General features: G+C 41.9%; 2 protein-coding genes across 2 annotated transcripts; both read right to left on the bottom strand.

Annotated features, from left to right (window-relative positions):
* Positions 1 to 7,684: 7,684 nt before the first annotated feature.
* On the bottom strand, positions 7,685 to 11,741 carry LOC101774710 (probable dolichyl-diphosphooligosaccharide--protein glycosyltransferase subunit 3). The gene is made up of 2 exons (XM_004982498.3): positions 10,600 to 11,741; positions 7,685 to 7,987 (listed from the first exon to the last, which is right to left on the bottom strand). Exon 1 carries the CDS (start codon positions 11,667 to 11,669, stop codon positions 10,647 to 10,649), a length of 1,023 nt encoding a protein of 340 aa, XP_004982555.1. The 5' UTR covers positions 11,670 to 11,741; the 3' UTR covers positions 7,685 to 7,987; positions 10,600 to 10,646.
* Positions 11,742 to 14,743: 3,002 nt separating this feature from the next.
* On the bottom strand, positions 14,744 to 17,641 carry LOC101774303 (pentatricopeptide repeat-containing protein At3g53700, chloroplastic). Its single transcript, XM_004982497.2, has one exon. The coding sequence runs from the start codon at positions 17,391 to 17,393 to the stop codon at positions 15,141 to 15,143; it is 2,253 nt and encodes a 750-aa protein (XP_004982554.1). The 5' UTR covers positions 17,394 to 17,641; the 3' UTR covers positions 14,744 to 15,140.
* Positions 17,642 to 17,840: the final 199 nt, after the last annotated feature.

Genomic DNA, 17,840 nt, shown 5'->3' with positions numbered 1-17,840 from the left:
CAATTAATTCGATTGGGGCTCCAACATCACGCCACGAGGGGAGGCTACGAGGAACGGGTACCCTTGGAAGGAAATCAAATTTGACCAATGATAGTGATTTGTACCATAAAGCACACTTCACGGTTCTGCAACAATCATCCTTTATGGCTCCGTATATCGAGGAACACAAGCAGATTCTATTTTCCCAATACTCGACGAAATCCGATGCTTGGATTATACTCATCACATGGATATTTTTCCCTCTTGGTTGCATCAACATCTTACCCAACTCCGCGATTCATGAACAACTTGCTTGGTTAGCTAGGGGATCTTCTAGCACAATCGTGAAAGTCCAAGGTTACCAGATAAATGGTTATACATTTGACACGAGAGATCAAGATAAAAAAGCACCAACCAAAATAGTGGTGTCCATATAGATGCCATAGACAGCAACAGGAGCAAGTACTCGTATAATGGTTTCATAGAGCAGATTTGGGAACTTGAATATGGATCCCGGCCCAACACCACAGCGCGACCCCTCCACCGCCAGCGCCACCACCCTCGACGATGCCCATCTCTCCAGTGCTGCCGGCCAACTGGCCGCCGCACATGGCCCGGTGCCATTGCCACCGGCCTCTTTCCCAGCTGTCACACCCAAGGCTCCTCGTCGTCCTCCTCGTTGTCGCTCCGCGACTCGCCATCCCCATCCCCAGCCTCCTTATCATCGCTGCACTCCTCCCGACCGCCGCCGCCTCACGAAGAGGTACGGGCGCGGTAGTGCTAGCGCAAGCCCCAGCTTGCCGACGCAAGCCAATTTTTTTAATTAGAAAATTCAATAGAAAATTAGTAGAAATAAGTAGAAATTAGTATTAAGTAGTAGAAAATTTTGTAATTTAGTAGATTAGTGGAAATGCTTCGAAAATTAGTATACTTTAGTAGCAATTAGTATAATTTAGGATAAATACTTTGGAAATTAGTACAATTTAGTTGAAATTAGTAGAATTTAGTATATTAGTGGAAATGCTTAGGAAATTAGTACACTTTAGTAGAAACTAGGAAATTAAGATTTATGAATTCCATCAGTGGTACATGGAGCAGTCGGCCAAGGAAAGAGTCATGTTCGCTCTTCTTGTTAAACCGATTGATTTTTTCGATGAAGGTGAGAAACTGCTGTGGTTGGAATTCAAGGATATTTATGAAGTGTACTAGGGTTTTAGGGTTTAGGGTTCTATAAGTGTGTGTTTATTAGATATAAATTTTGACTTAGATCATTATTTTTTTTGTGTGTGTCATCCTACTAACTTTGTCTTTCATTTTATGTAGGATGCAAATTCAGAGGTGCCATCGAGAATCCTACTTCAACATTGGCTTCATGGATCTAGCACTTGTTAACCAAGATCAGATTCGGGATCAACCAAAGGATACATTGGACCGAATATACAAATTCTTGGAGCAACAGAATTACGAGCAATACATACCATTGCCTTACAACTTTAAGTAAGTGTGGGTACCATCTATTTTCATTTTCCTTTTCCTTACATAATTCATGTTAGTTAGTTATAATATAAACATTTACGTATGCAGTTTCCACTAGATTCTCCTTATAATTATGATTGATCAAAGCAATGTTATTATGCTTGATTCATTGAGGAAACCAAAGGACGAGTACCAAGATATTTAAGACATGCTTAACTTATAATAATTCTGAATCTTTATCTCTATGCAAAAGTTTGTTTCCTACATTTTCACCTAACACTGTATCATTCATTATTTTAATTCGCAACACTTGGAAATGATTCTGTAAGCAAAGAAAAACTTACATTCAGTACAACGTTCCCGGTATATATGAAGTCTGCACATTTTGTACATTATATAACACGAATATTTCATAACTTATTTTTCCACTAAAGTGCTTGAGATAGGAATAAGGGAATAATTTACGTGGATACTACGTCTGTGAGCATATGTACCATTTCGTGAGGGACAAGGTGATATCGGACCATATAACTGTACTTAAAATAAACCTATTAATAATTCATCATTTGCTAGCTCCTTATATTTAATTGTTGGTGTAACATTCACATATTTCCAAATTACAGATGATGCATATTAGAGAAGAACTCTTGAAGAAGGAGAGTCTTTTGGCAATCCAAGAAGCTCTCATAGGATTTCTGGTGGATGAGGTCATAAATCCTAATGGAAAATTTTATTACGCTGGACATTCAATAGCCAAACCAAGCAACACCACGATGGGAGGATTCTAAGAATTAGGAGGACAAATTATTGTATATATAACAATTATATAAATACTAGTTTGATGTGTATAAAATACTAAGAATTTATATATAGTAGGTAAAATTAATATTATGCATATACTATCATGAAATATATATACGGCATGCATACAATATGAGCGTATATGTGTAAGTAGTGTATTCTAAGGATGTATACGTATAGGTGTATATATATAAGTGAAGCAACAATTAGCATTAATATGGAAAAAATTCAGGGTAAAAACAAAAAAAAGGTCTTTAGTCCCGGGCGAATGACCCGGGACTAAAGAGGGGGACCTTTAGTCCCAAATAGTTAGTCCTGGTTGGATATTTGAGAGATATGACTCTCTCCAACCGGGACTACAAGTGAAGGCTGACCAAGACATTATGTATAATCGTGATGGATTTTCCTTTACATGTGAGATCTTCACGATATATATAGATCTATGGCACCGATGATTTCCCTTTTTATGGAAAAAGATCTTTATGATATATATTAATAATTAACTCAATGTATCTATTTTTTTTAATTTTTTTGATATCGATGAAATAGATCAACAAATGTAATCGTCTGTTTTATATGGACGAATGGCGATATCCTTTTCCTTGACCTGTTAGATCCTTATAGTTAATTTATTAGGGAATAAATAAATATGTGTGATGGTCTTTTCTTTGAAATGAGCTCTTTCAGTATATACTAGATCAATAACAGTAATTGGTCTTTTCTCTTCTTTTTTCCTGAAATCTGAATGAAGGAGCTGAGCATTTCTTACTCTTTGCATGATGGATAAGGACGATACGAACTGTGAAATTCCGGAAAATAAAGTAAAACTTAAGTACTTGAATTGAAGTGGCTTCATCGATGAATCCTCTAACACACACCAATCTCATATGGTCAAGCTACATATCATCCTATTCGTACATTTATGGTCCAATTGGAAATGTTTAGCGAACAAAGAATCCTGAAACGGTACAAGAATAGTACCCTTTTGCGAGCAAAGTATGTTGGCAGTTGGCACCAACCTATGTTCTGTCCGATAAATAAAGAAAGAAATTTCGCCGTCGCGCGTTCATCTTGGCCATTTGTTTATGCTTGTTTCAGAAACTTCACCGGATAACGCCGTCGGGGCCGCCGAGCGAGGTCAAACATGGTGACGCCTCAACTGCTGCTGCCAGACTCTTCCGCTCCGGGCGAGAGGCCTCAGCCGGGGACATGGCCATCGAAGGAATCGCTCACTCATCCAATCATCCAAACACAACACAGCATCGAGCAAAGGCATTCCACAAGATTGATCTGGAAATGGAGCGCACACACGTCGTACCCTCGTTCCCACCTCGTTTGGTGATGGTGACCATTGACCTGTCATATGCATTGGGCCTGCCTGCCTGCCTCTGAGAATGAATGAATGAATATATATATATATTTATATGACGAGGTTAAAATGTACTCAGATGCATTCTGTACAGCAAATGTACATACCTCCCATCCTACGTCCCGCGCGCCAGCTAATTCACATACCAAGGTAAGTCCATGTTCGTGCATGCAAAATTAAATGGAGACAACCAACCACATGATGCCACCTAACAGCTCAGCCCACCCACCAGGAAGCATGCATGCATAAAATCTTTTGTTGGTTCGAAATAAAAAAAATGCAATATCTCCTGAACCGCAGATCCGATTTTAGATCCGTTTGAAGCAGGTTGTTGGAAAAAATATACTTAACAAAACGAGATCCATAAGGCTGTATTTGATGAAATTTTTTCTTTAAGGCTGTATTTGATGAAATTTTTTCTTTAAGTACGTAATTGCAATATGTTGTACTGTAAGTTGCAACCACTTCTACAATACAATTGCAACTTGTTTGTAGCGTATTTAGCACTGGTTGCAACTAATTATAATTTAGTGTAACCTTGTTACTTCTGGTTGCAATTATTCACTACTCAGTTGCAACTCTGATTGTAACCATGTATGCTTGCAATTACTACTGAATAGAAATGCAACCAGTTAGTACTCAATTGCAGCTACCTAGTACTCGCTTGCAATCTAGTTGGTAGTTACACCTAACCAGTTGCAACCCTAGTTAGTACTGGTTGCAACTTGTTACTACACAATTACTACTGGTTGCAACAAGTTAATACCCGATTGTGACCCAATCACTACTGATTGCAACTACTAGTTACTACTCAATTGTAACACGGTTACTACTCAGATATGATTGCAACTCAAAATTGCAATGCATATAATACACAGAGTTATAACTAGTTGCAACTAGATGGTAGACAGAGTTGCAATCGGTAGTACATTGATATGCAACTCGCTTAAACGATAAAAAAATATATCCATATTGAATCTAGTTTTGCTTAGAATATTTTTTTGAGTCGGATGCAACAAACAGTTTGTCAATCAGGGTTATGGTTTGGGAGAAAATTTGTTTCAAAGATTCGAACCAACAAAAAAAATCCATGCATGCATGCATGCAGTCTAGTGGGATTTGTATGCTAGGTGGCTTTACGTGATAGGTGAAAGATATAAATTAACTTAGGAAGCATGCATTAGGTGCGCTGGCTGCTCCAACCTGATGCGTCCGCCGACCTGAGTGCATTCCATGTACAGGATGCACCAAGTGTATAATATATATATATATATATATATATATATATATATATATATATATATATAGACACCACGGTATCGGTTAGTTTACCATTAAAGCTTTGTTTGGAAGATTTGTTAAAGTTTTCACCTGCAACTAAAATCCGGTTGTATTTTCTTGTGCTCAAGAAAACCTTTGTAATTTCTTTCCGTTGCATAAATGCTGTTTGGCTGTCAAGGAAAAAAATCGTGGAAGAACAAGCGGAAGGGAAAGACAAGCACCACCACTGACACTGAGGAAGACAGAGATAATGAATCGGAAACAGAAAAGGATTTATACAGCACAGATGGATTCAAATTAAATCCATGCAACTGGAGGCGGAGCCTTGTTGCTGGCTGAAGATTCATGGTGGAATAATGAATCAATTACCTGCGCTGATGGGTTCGCTGCCGATGCTGATGGGCTAAATTGGTCCAAACGCGTTGACGCCTCACCTGCCGCGGGCGCTTCGGGCAGCCAGCAGCGTGTCCGGACCGAGACCGAGACCGATCGAGAGGGCACAATCATCCGCTCATCGCTAGGATGATTTATTTTAGCCATGAGGCAGCACACAGGTCAGCATCAGCTGCTACATATGACGTGCCAGGTCGTGATCAGTTCGTCCACGTTCTGCGATGATCCATGATTTCCTCCGCAGCAGATTAAAGGACACGTGCCGTCGATCGCGCTGCAGGAGGCAGGTAACCGGAATAATGTGTATTCCACGACATGGGATTGGAAATACCGTATACCGTATTAGTGGTGAAACAGGCAACTTACGTATAGTCGTTGCTGATAGAAATAGTGTACAGTAGTATTCCATCCGTTCCAAATTATTTCTTGTTCTACCTTTTCTAAATTTATAGATATATTGTAAAAGATATAAAGCTACAAAGATCAAAATAACTAATAATATGAGATGAAGGGACCGATGGTCAACGGGAAGAAACTTTAACAGGAAATTAAAAAATTGCCATCGTATGTACGTTGCTGTCTTCCTTGTTTTAAGTAATCCGAGGATAGAAGCAGACAAAGGTTGTTACTACTTCAAAGTATTCCTTTCGTTTCGTTTTAAATTATAAGGCGTTTTGATTTTTCTATATAGATGGAGTTTACTATGTATCTATATAAGTGTATATCTAGGTGCATTGTAAAAAAATATGTATTTAAAAAGCCAAAATGATCTGCAATTTGAAATGGAGGAATTATTAGTTTATAGAGATATTTTAGAGTGATTGAAAAAATGAAGGCTCCTGTTCCGAGGAATTGAACGGTGGAAATAAAGGAAGTACAGTAAGAGGAAGTACTAATTTGGTGGGATCGAGTAAAAAATAATGAGAAGTTATTATGATACTCTTTTAATTATATGTAAATCTATTTAATTCTTTTTAATAAGAATGATAAGAAAGGCATGCTCTTTTAGTTTATAAAACTGTCTCCGTCGGATCAACTGAGAAATGTTTGACACAGTTTGATCCGATCGAGGAGTTCCGATCCCGGCTCTCGGAGCTCTGGACCTCTGGTCATATGCACCGGCGCCAGTGTGCGACTATACATTGCACGAGGATTGTGCTGTCCTGTTGCGGTGCCGGTCCATCTTAGCAACGCTGACCAGGAAATGCGAACCCACCTGCTAGAGAAAAGAAAACCAGCTGTAGCCTGTAAGGTGTTTGTCACCAAGAAAAAGTTGCACGATGGCGTGTATGTCTAACAAATACGGAAGCCATTGTAAGCCGCCGTGCCATTTCGGAAGCCATACTCATAAATACATAATATCACCAAGGAAAGGTCTGCACGTGTTAGTACATCGATAGAAAAACAATTTACAGAGCCTAGCTTCTTTTCTTTTCTTTTCTTTTTTTGCAAATTCCAAAGTTCATAGTGAGTTCTTGCATGCAATTCCGTTACTTGTACTCGATATACCCTTGTAATAGCAGGGCAGTCATACAGGACGAGTCACAATTTTTGTGCAGCACGTTCCAAGCCTGCTCATCGAGCTTTCGCTACCCTTTCAAGTCAGGTTACGCAAATTGCAACCTTCCCTGCACACAAAAGTAGACCTTTTCATCGTTTTGGTCTTCCCATGCACCATTTTAGTTCGTGCAAATAAGAAAATACTGGTCCAATCCTTTTCTGCACGTACATATCATTTTCGCTCACACGCTGCCCTCATTATGTATGATTACAAGTTGACAGCTTGTTCTTGTGCTGCGCAGCAGAATGAATCACATCAGGACTCGGGGAGACTGTATATAGTTCGCGCTTGCAATGGTGAAACACATAACTGGGACACGCATATATAGCTTTTGCAATTGCAATAACCCATATTTCTTATCCACGATCAACCGTTCATCTAAACCACCGGCTAATGACAAGACAGACTCGGAAGTCTAGGATCATGCAAATGATTGGGCCTCATGACTTTTTTCATTTTGAATCCATCGAAGTGGCAAACAATGCGCGTTGGCGCAGTGCGATTGTTTAAGTGCGTTTGGCAACAAAACATTTAAATAAGACCGATGCACATCACATCAAGGATGGCAGATAATTTCCCTCAAATTTCTGTAAGGACTTCAATTTAACTTTGTGACTAAGCTCACAGTTCAAATTGAAATTTAAATGAGAGTGATGCACATCACATAAAAAAAAACCCAGCAGAACCCATAAATTTCTGCAACCACGCCAATTTAACTTTGCTAATAAGCCTCACAATTCAAATTGACATTGAGATTAAACTGATACACATCACAAAACTGACACCCCAGATAAAGCCACAAGGCCATACTGAAACCGAAACCGAAACCGAAACCTTCAATGCAGATAATTTTCATCAAGCAATCATCCAAAAGATGTAAGCAGGCCTCATCATCTAAGATTTACCATTGTCTCGTTAAACCATGTAAAAGTACCATATATCATATCAGAATTCAAATTCGAGACTTCTCTGTTTAAGTAATAGAATTGCGAATTTGGCTAAAATGACTTTGGGTTCTCTCTATTCATACTACAGCAGTTGACAACTGCAACCTCAAACTCGCAGCATATCATCGCAATCCAAGCGATGCTCTATTTCAGCAATGTCAATTTGGATGACTCCATATCCTGAAATTAAAACATGCGAACCATGAAATATTTGTCTGATGTAACATGTGAACTAAAAGAGGACAACTAGAGTTTATTACTGCACACTCATTTCACAAAATTACTAACTCCGCTTTATCTTTCCAAATCACATAAGTATTACCTCCATTATTTCCTTCAGACAGAGTATCGACAAGTATAATGACACAACTCACAAAAAAAGTGACCCAAGACAATCACTCGCTGGAAAGCTTGTGCTAACTTCAAGACATGCTAATGCAACTTGCATGAAAGTCACAGCTTCATGATGTGCTACTGTTATATTTCAAGTTAACACTTGATACTGAAAAATGCCTTAAACCCATGCAAAAAAATCACCTACAATGCTCTTTTTTTGGTTTGAGCCTTCATAGGGTACCCAAAACATCAAGGTAATTAACCACAGGGAATACCGACAGTACATATAACATCAAGCTAAGTTTCGAACTCTATGCTCCCAAACAAATTTACTTCTCAGTTTTCACTCCTCAGCAACAAACCTCCCTCTTAAAGTAAAAAGTCTATACAGATCAACCATAATATTCTTGTTTAACAATAATATTTTATGCTACAGATCCAGCATGGGCACCACAAATAGGAAAAGGACTCTTATTGACCATCTAACTATAACTATTTCAGTGCTTATCACTTAAAGTACTAGATAACCAGTTTCTAGGTGATAGCATTTTCTTTACTTTTAGACCACCCTAAGAATTGTCACGATTTAAAATTTTTAGAAAACTAATGCTCGAGAATGCTTACAGTCAAACCATATTAATATTATTAAATGAATTTTCTAGAACACAATATAAATGAGTTCCTTATACAAAATATTTCATGCATTACACTTTACAACATTTTTCTGAATATATGATTATAAAATTCAGTTGTAAAAGTGGCATCTCATTGACTCAAAAAATCAACTTTCTTGCCTTGAAAGGGTATGGACCCAGTAGTCAATGTTCTACCAAAAGTACTGCACCAAGATTGACATAGTACAACTTAAAAATTTGTTACCGGAAGTGATATAGGGGAATATACAAGACACTTCAGCAAACAGACTCCACCTGAAACAGAGATTGTTACACAATTCCTAACCTTTCAGCAACAACATATTCCTTCAAATTTTTTAAACTTACCAATATTTTTGCAATAATACTGACAAGCCTTACAAACTTGAACTTTTGAAATTTCATAGAGTTACTTCTAAGTTTCTGTAGGACTGTGTACGATACACCTAGAAGGGCCACGAACAGTATTTCATAAATTGAAAACGGGCTCAGTTTGGAGGGCATAGAGTATGGCCAACCAACAGTAAGAGTATAGCATCAAGTCCCATGTAGTTATGCTTCCAGAAATCTATGCTGTAAACATAAGAAAACTATGGTAATATTAAAGCATTTCCAGAAATTTAATTTACTCATGTTCATAAGCCCCATCTTAATAAGGAAATGTCCTTTCTTCTTTCGAACCCCACAATTGAGTGGGAGAATGTGGCTATCAATAGTGGAGTTCAAACATGATTAACTTAATTCAAATATTTCATGGTTTTTTATTGAATATTAAAAATAGATGTTTAACTAACTTTGAATTATGAAAATATAATAATTTTTGAAACTAACATGTAAGTGCTATCATGCTGTAGAAAAGGGCATGTCAAGACAGCTTAAGTCTTTTCCTAGCTTTGGTGTTAAAAGGCTTTGGTGGAGCCATATGACCAAAATAGCACATCTAAATCTTTAGATGGATACTCTTGACAAAAGAATCATGCATAACAAATCCGAACTTGTTGCACTGCTTGTTCATACAATAGAAGTATTATATGCCATAAGAGTGGAGACAATGTATATTGCCATGGATACACAACACTCTTCTAAATCCAGCACTAACCCAAAACACACAGAATTAGAGGACATATCAACATGTCAGTTACAGAATAGATATTCAGTGGATGTCAATTATCAAATTAGAGGACCACTAGAACATAAAATATATATGCATGGGTTTGAAGAGAAATCATCAATATGGATACGAGAGAATATAAAGAAATGAAAGCCCAAGCCAAGGTTACAGAACAGGGATTAAGAAGATCCAATTCTGAAACCAGTATCAAGTTTTATTTAGTGCAAACAGAAACTGTAGCTCAAAGAAATATAAGAGAATGCTTGGCCAAAAATCAACGAGTATCATGAAACCTATTTTTCTGTTAGTCTACAAGATTATTGATTGTTAAACAGATCCTCAGAGTGACAACCAAGTATGAAACTTAACTTATTTTTTCAGAATACTAATATTGCTTAATTCAAAGAATGCATCCCAGCTGCCAAGTTATTAGGAGACAAAGCAAGATGTTTCTTATGAAGATGTATCATGCCATTTATTTCGACGCTGGATTATTATCATCAGGATTCAGGAATATCATTTTTGGATTTTTCAAGTCAGCACATCTCTTGATTACAACACATTTGTCAACTACCAAATTATGCCTCCAAGCATACAACATTGATATTTCAGCGGGGCGCCAATGTTAATCCACCAATCCCAACCAAAATGCCAACTACAGAATTGGAAAAAGGAGGGATATTATTCCATACCTCTGAGACCAAAGGGCAGAAGCATCCATGACTTCTTAGCCAGAATTTCACCTCCAGCTGCTCGGCCAGAAGGTATGAATGCTATACCCAGTCTTCCAATTATCCAAGTAAATCACCTTCCTAACAGCCCACCAGCCAATGGCCATGACAGCCAGCATCGCAAACCGCTGCGTCTGCAGGCTCTCCACCCTCACCAACAGGTGTGTCACCCCAGCAATCATGAGGCCCACAAGCGTGTACAAAAACCCAACCGCAAAACCCTCCGCCCCCAGTTGCATCCCCGACCCCTGGTAGAAGAACACGAGCTTGTTGGGATCCGAGCGGTCGGTGAGGAACATGGGCGTGTGCCTGATGATCCCGTACATGCCCCCAGACACGCTGAAGAAGTAGACGAAGAGCGCCCCGGCCATCCAGACCCGGCGATCATGGAGCAGGGTCTCCCCATCGATGATCCTCTTGATCATGAAGGGGATGGAGATGAGGAAGAGGATGCCGAGCAGGATGATCTGGTTGCGGGAGAGGAGCGGCGGGCGGACGATGGGCCCGATCTCGAGGCCCGTGCGGGACTCGATGAACTCGGCCATGGAGTCGGCGAGGCGGGAGAAGTGGGACTGGTCCATCTGCTCGGATCCGCCGAGGCTGGCGTGCTCGGGGCGGACGAGGCGGACGTGGGGCAGCGAGTTGACGCCGAACTGGTGGAAGGAGTGCTGCGACTCGGCGAACTCGATGTCGGCGAAGAAGAGGTCACCGGAGCCGGGGTTGTGGGCGAGGAAGGAGGCGGAGAGGAGCGCGAACTCGGTGCGGAGCTGGGGCAGGTGGAGGTCGGTCTTGGAGTGGAGCGAGGCTGCGTCGAAGAAGACGAGCACGGAGTAGGGGCGGCGCGCGGAGGGGGCGGAGAGGAAGCGGGTGACGGAGGTGTCGGTGAGGTGGATCACGCCGGACGGGGACCGCGCGCGTAGGGACTGGAGCTCCGCCACCAGGTCGTCGGCCCTCGCCGTGGAGGCGGCTGCGGCGGCGAGAAGCAGGAGAGGGAGGAGGAGCAGGCGGGGGTGCGGTGGAGGAGGCGCCATGGGGGATCGTCCGCCGGGGACGACGGGATAGATCTGGGAGAGGAGACTGACCCGAGCGACGGTGAAGACCGACTTGTGTGAGGGGGATAGGGGAAAAGAAAAGGAATGCGTGCGCGTAGTGGGCCGGGCCTGGGGGATGAGATTGTAAAACGAGGCCCAATGGCTATGGATGGATGGGCCGAATCGCATCAACAACTCAATAAGTTTTGACGGTTCCCTAAAAAAGTAAAAAAATAAGTTTCTTTTACAAAAACAATGGTTTATCTATATCTATATATATAAAAATATCGAAAACAATTAAAAACTTTTCGTACTCAGATTGGATCCACGTAACTCTCACGATGGACCCATATGTAATTGAGGTAATTGAGGGAGTGGATACGGTATAGACCCGTAGAAATCGCGAGCTAGAGGATGTTTCTGTCAAAAACGTTATTTTTTTTCTCACCCTTCGCTGGCCTACCCGCCGTTGTACCCGCCGCCCACGAATTTCTCCCCCGACCGTCACCCCATACGCCGCCCGCGCTCCCACTCCCCCTCCCCGCCCGTAGCGCCCTCCGCCGCGTTCCCCCGCCCGCTGCGCTTCCCGCGCTCACCCTCCCGCTCCGTCGGGACCATGGCCGTGGGTGGGAGCGTCCGTGCAGGCTCCTGCTGCTATGGATGCCGATGCTGGTAGTTGATTTGGGGATCGGGAGAATCGAGCGGAATTACAGGTATAATGGAGAGGGATCACGCCTTATTCTTTAGTCTTGCGAATGACTCGTTGATTCCTAATCTAAGTGCCTGAAAATGACATGGAACATCTGATGAAGTTAGTGTGATCATCGTGTCTTGGTTCTCTGCTCAACCAGGTGCTAATTTCTGTAGCCGTGATGGCGTGATGTGTCATCAGTTTGCAATGCCAATTGCTGATTGATCCTAACGTCATGTAGAAATGCAGATGGAGGGTATTTTGTTCACTCTCTCCCTTGGGGGATGAAGCATGTCAAGTCAGATAGCAGCGTAATCCTGACCAAGCCGTTTCTCGAACTATGCTAGCACATCCTATCTGTGCTATGTAAAAAGCAGAGATATTTTGCATTCCTGCAATACATTTGATGTGGTTATCGCAATGGCATTCTGATTAATGGATCATTGCACAGAAATTTGAGTCAGCCATGTCTGCTGTCAAGACTGACATAGGAGGCAATATCACTGTAAGGAAAATCCATTCCACATCAGCGATCCAGAGGTTACATATACATCTGATTGATACGATTAAACAGCAATACTTCATTTATCATTTATTTGATTTTTCAATTTCTCTTATGTGAATTCTTGCGTTCCAAACACATATTTATATCTTTTCGTGTTTTTCCAATACTATGTTTTCTTTCCCTATTCCTATTCGATTCCTTTGTTTTTTTTTTCCTTTCCTCTATTTTATATTCCTTTGTCCCTAGCAAATCCTTAAAGGTAGTTTGAATGAACAAGAATGTAATGTGATAGCTGCGTGCCTTCACTCGCCCTAGCATAGCCACTTAGAGTGTGTTTGGTTACATGACTTAGATCTAGTCTGGTTAAGATCTAGCCTGGCTCAGCTAGTACGTCCGATTTCGGGCGTACTAGTGTAGCCTGGCTTAGGTGCTCTTTTTGCATTGCACTGGCCTGACTATGTACTCTGGACAGTCAACCAAACAATCACAAGCTGCATTAGACTAGCCTGGTCAGGAACTTAGCCAGGCAACCAAACACAACCTTAGCAAATGCCAATGCTATCGTATATCCTTCTTGACGAGGGGACTTTCATATAAGTTTGCTACGTGGTGGTTAGAGTTTCATAGGCACACTAAACATTTTTTTATGTGTACAGAAAGAAGATTCAAAAGTGCAGTTTCACATTCATTTATCAAGCACGGGAAGAGCTGAGAAGCCCAGTGCATATGATGCAGAAAAATCGCCATCCATGACACGATCTAGCGTACCAAATGTTTTAAATGTAGTTTCGACGGTAGTAATGTAACATACAATGGAGTACATATTGGTAGGGGTAACAATAATGATACACCCACCACTAAAGATTTTTATTTAGCATCTACTATATGTGTACAATGATGCCCACGCTCTTGATGACTACAACAGACAAATAACTTTTTTAACCACACGTGCGTGCCGCACGTGCATCTGTGCTAGTTCGCCTAAATTTTTTTTTATTCTGCACTTATAAGTTATATAAGAATATCTTCGATTTATTATTTGGAAGCGTGGTCAAGTCTGCACTAAAATTGGTCTGGCTCTGGCAGACTGGCACTTGCTTTCTGACTGCACACAGAAATTCAGCTTGTGGGATAAGATGTTATACGGCATTGCACGTTAGTTATACTGCAATTGGCAAATTAAATGAAAATGCCGTATAATATCTTATCCCAACATATTGTTGCATAGTTCTTCGACAGATATGCTAAAGCAAATTCACCACAAAGCACTCCATGATGTTTTCCTGGATGCTCTTTCCATCTTGTTTGCAAGGAACATTCAAGAAATAGTTAAACACTATGGATTCTGCAAACCATTGCTGACATGAAAATTAGCTGATTCCATTAACATCAATGATAATGCTCTCTATCCTTCAAAAACCTGCAGCAACGATTAGTTCAGCTAACCATTACTAACATTAAAAGCAGCTGTTTCCATTCATGTGAAAATGGTACTGCATGGTGATCATGAACACCAGACATGCGGTTCATGCAATGTGAGGAAGGACAAGGAATTAGATAATATAACCCGTTGTTTTTAACTCCTGCATTTTTTCCACCATGTCTTTTTAAATATAAAACACGGTTACTAGAGTCAAAGTAGTTATCCAACATTATGATGCTTTGATTGAATATACGAGTATTTATGTGTCCATCACCATCAGTATCATTCTACCTAGTAGACAGTATTTCCCTTGTACAGCGATTGACCAATAAAAATATTCAACTAAGAAGCTAATGGTATTCCCATCCAGGTGACCTTTGGCTCCGTTGTACTTACCTTTTGTATATAATAAGTATGAACTGCAGATGCTTAATATTAAGTCACTCACAAAAAGGTATATGAAGAGTGCGTTAGTGCTTTACTGGAAGCTATGATAGCTAAAATACAATGTTGTCCCTTAAATTTTGAGACGTGACAAAAAGAAATCCCTAAATACTGAAAGAAAAATAGTGATAAGCAAAGTGTCATTTGACAGAGCAGCAAAAATATGTGAGCATTAGCTTCCCAAAAAATACAGGAGCCTCAAAAGAGGGTTCATGATGGAGAAGGTAAACTCTCCTTGAGTTTCAGAAGCAAGATAGCATCCCATATTCTGCTGACTTCATTCCTGCAGAGGAATGAACATAGACATCTACTACACCACTGCTTAAAAAAGTTTAGGCCAATCAAGCAACTAGCAAAACTGCAATCTACTCAGCAGTTTCCATGATACATTCTGTCAGGCATGCTGCATCATCTGTAAGTCCATTGAGGGTTGTTGATCTCTAGGAGACGGCCAAAAGTTGCTAATGCATCATAATATTTGCGGATCTTGAGATACCCCCTTATTGCAGAAGCATCAGACTCTCTAAAGTCAGCCTTTTCTATAACTAGTTCAATAGCACTAATTAGATAATCATCCATGCCGAGATTTAATAGACCTTCAGCTAGCATACGGAAGGATGAAAACTCTGGCATGAAACCCTTATTCACCATCTCCACCAAGAAATCAAAAGCTTCTTTGATAGGACCTCCACCACGACAGAGACCACGGAATACAATCTTGTATGTGAGGGCATCAGGAGGCTCACCCACTTCAGTCATCTCTCTGAAAAGATTAAGGGCATCTCTTAAATTATTCCGTTTAAACAAAGACTGTATGACAGGGTTGTAAGCTTTTGGAGTAGGCCTCATCCCTTTAATTCGCATGCCTCTTAAAAGCTTCAAAGCAACCTGAGTCCTACCAGCCTTGCATAGACCATTAATGAGTGTTCCATATGTGACAACATCAACTTCAAATCCATTTGCTGTCATAGTTTCTAAAATATCAGCTGCTTTCTTTATGTTTCCTTGCTTGCAATAATGTGTTAGAATAGAATTATAAGTGATATTATCAGGCTGCAATCCTTCCTTTATCATTTGCTCAATAAGTTCCGTTGCATCGTCAATCCTTTTGGCCTTGCACAAGCCATCAATAAGTGTATTAAATGTGACAGCATTCCTTAAAATACCATGTATATCCATTTGATCAAAAACCTCCTCGGCTTCTGCAATTCTCATTTTCTTGCATAACCCATCAATTATTGTGTTATATGTCACTGTACTCCGAGGGCAACCACTGGATTCCATCTCCTTCAACAAATCCAAAGCATTTCCAAGCTTCCCCATTGAGCAAAGATGATCAATCAATATATTGTATGTAACTTCATCAGGGGTGCATCCAGTGCTCTTCATCTCCTCGAACAATCGCATACCAAGATGAGGATCTCCTACCTTGCAAAGGGCATTGATCAAAATATTGAAAGTATAAACATCTGGAGAAAGTCCCTTCACAGTTAGCTCACGTGCAAGGTCCAATGCTTCCTCAAGTCGATTCTGTGAGCATAGAGCAACAATGAGAGTGTTGAATGTGGTGGTGTCAGGCAAGCAACCCCTATCCACCATCTCATTTACAATTCCTTTAGCCGCATCAAGCTCTCCATTTTTACTGAGGCAATTGATAACAGTATTGTAGGTGAAAACATCAGGATCATGGCCCTCCTGAATCATAAGGTCGATGACTTTCAAGGCATGACTGACATGTCCGTTTTGGCACAGCCCATGAACAAAAGTATTGTATGTGACCTGATCAGGTTCAAATCCATCCGCAATCTCTTGCTGTATGTAGCCAAGAGCATCTTCCACTCTCCCCAGCTTGCAGTACCCATTAATCAGAACATTAACTGTTACCCTTGTTGGAGAGCACCCCGTCTCCAGCATCTTCGCCTTCACCCTCAAAGCCGCCTCAATGCTTCCCTCCTCAACAAAGCCTTGCATCAAGGTGGTGAATGTGGTCTCATCAGGCGCCACACTATGGCTCGACATCTCCTCCAGCATCAAGACCGCAGTCCTGACCTGATGTGCCCGGCACAGCCCCTTGATCAGGGTATTGAATGTCACAACATCAGGTCGGATCCCCCGACTAGCCATCTCGTTGTAGACCGACTCCAGTAGCTTCATCTTGCTCCCCTCCACAAGAACATTGAGGAGGTGGTTGTAAACGACCGTGTCCGCCTGAACGCCGAACAAGTCGAGCTGGTTCAGAACCAGGTCGACAGCATCGTCGAACCGGCGCAGCCGCGCGTAGCTCTCCACGAACGACTGCACGATGCCAACCTTGACCTCGTGCCCTTCCCGCCGCATCTCCCCGACAAGCCCCTTCATCAGGTCGAACGCGCCGGCGGACCCGAGCTTCCGGATGATCTCCTCGTAGACGTCGGAGCTCGGGGCGAAGTCCTCCCGCGCGAGCGCCGAGTTCAGCATCCGGAGCGCCGCCTCGGGGTCCGCCTGCTCGCGCAGGGCGGTGAGGAGCCGCTCTTGGTGGTCGGAGGCGGCGTACACGCGGAGGGGCGCGGGGCGGGGTCGACGCCGCCGCGTTCGCGGCGCGGGCGGCCGGACATGGCACGGGCACGCTGCCGGCGCTGGCGAGGCGCGGGAGTAGGAGGCTAGGTACGACGCGCAGGCCATTGTGGCAATACCGCAAGCATTTGGTGCGCGCCTCGAGCGGGCGAGGTCGGAGGCCGGCGGTGCCCAGGCGAAGCGAAGGCTCGCCGCTGGGGAGAATGCAGCAAGGGGATTGTTGGTCGGAGCTGAGAAGAAAGCGGGTATATTGAGGCAGAGGAGCTCAACTCAAGGCTCGCCGCAGCTGGCGAACAGGGGAAGGGAAAGAGGAAGCATCCAGTGTGGCACCGTGACTGCAACGAGCCAACGAAGGCGAAGGGATAGGGTACAAGCTTTTTTTTTTGCACGTACGACCCTGTGTTTTGTGTATTTTTTTTCCTAGTGGCTGACCTGCTGCTATGACTCTACGAGGCGTGCATGTATACAGTGCTTAGTTAAGAAATAGCAAAGGCATTTCGCAGGAAGGCCCCAATCTTTCAGCTAGCCTATATCACTGCATAAATAGAGAAAGAG

This window comes from Setaria italica, chromosome IX, assembly GCF_000263155.2.
Source record: "Setaria italica strain Yugu1 chromosome IX, Setaria_italica_v2.0, whole genome shotgun sequence".
NCBI classification, from domain to species: domain Eukaryota; kingdom Viridiplantae; phylum Streptophyta; class Magnoliopsida; order Poales; family Poaceae; genus Setaria; species Setaria italica.
The sequence above is the reverse complement of the archived record's forward strand: the minus strand, read 5'-3'. Positions and strand labels throughout refer to the sequence as shown.

Bases quoted from the DNA above. Each gene is read 5' to 3' on its own strand.
- LOC101774710 (XM_004982498.3), bottom strand. From the start codon at position 11,669: ATGGCGCCTCCTCCACCGCACCCCCGCCTGCTCCTCCTCCCTCTCCTG.
- LOC101774303 (XM_004982497.2), bottom strand. From the start codon at position 17,393: ATGGCCTGCGCGTCGTACCTAGCCTCCTACTCCCGCGCCTCGCCAGCG.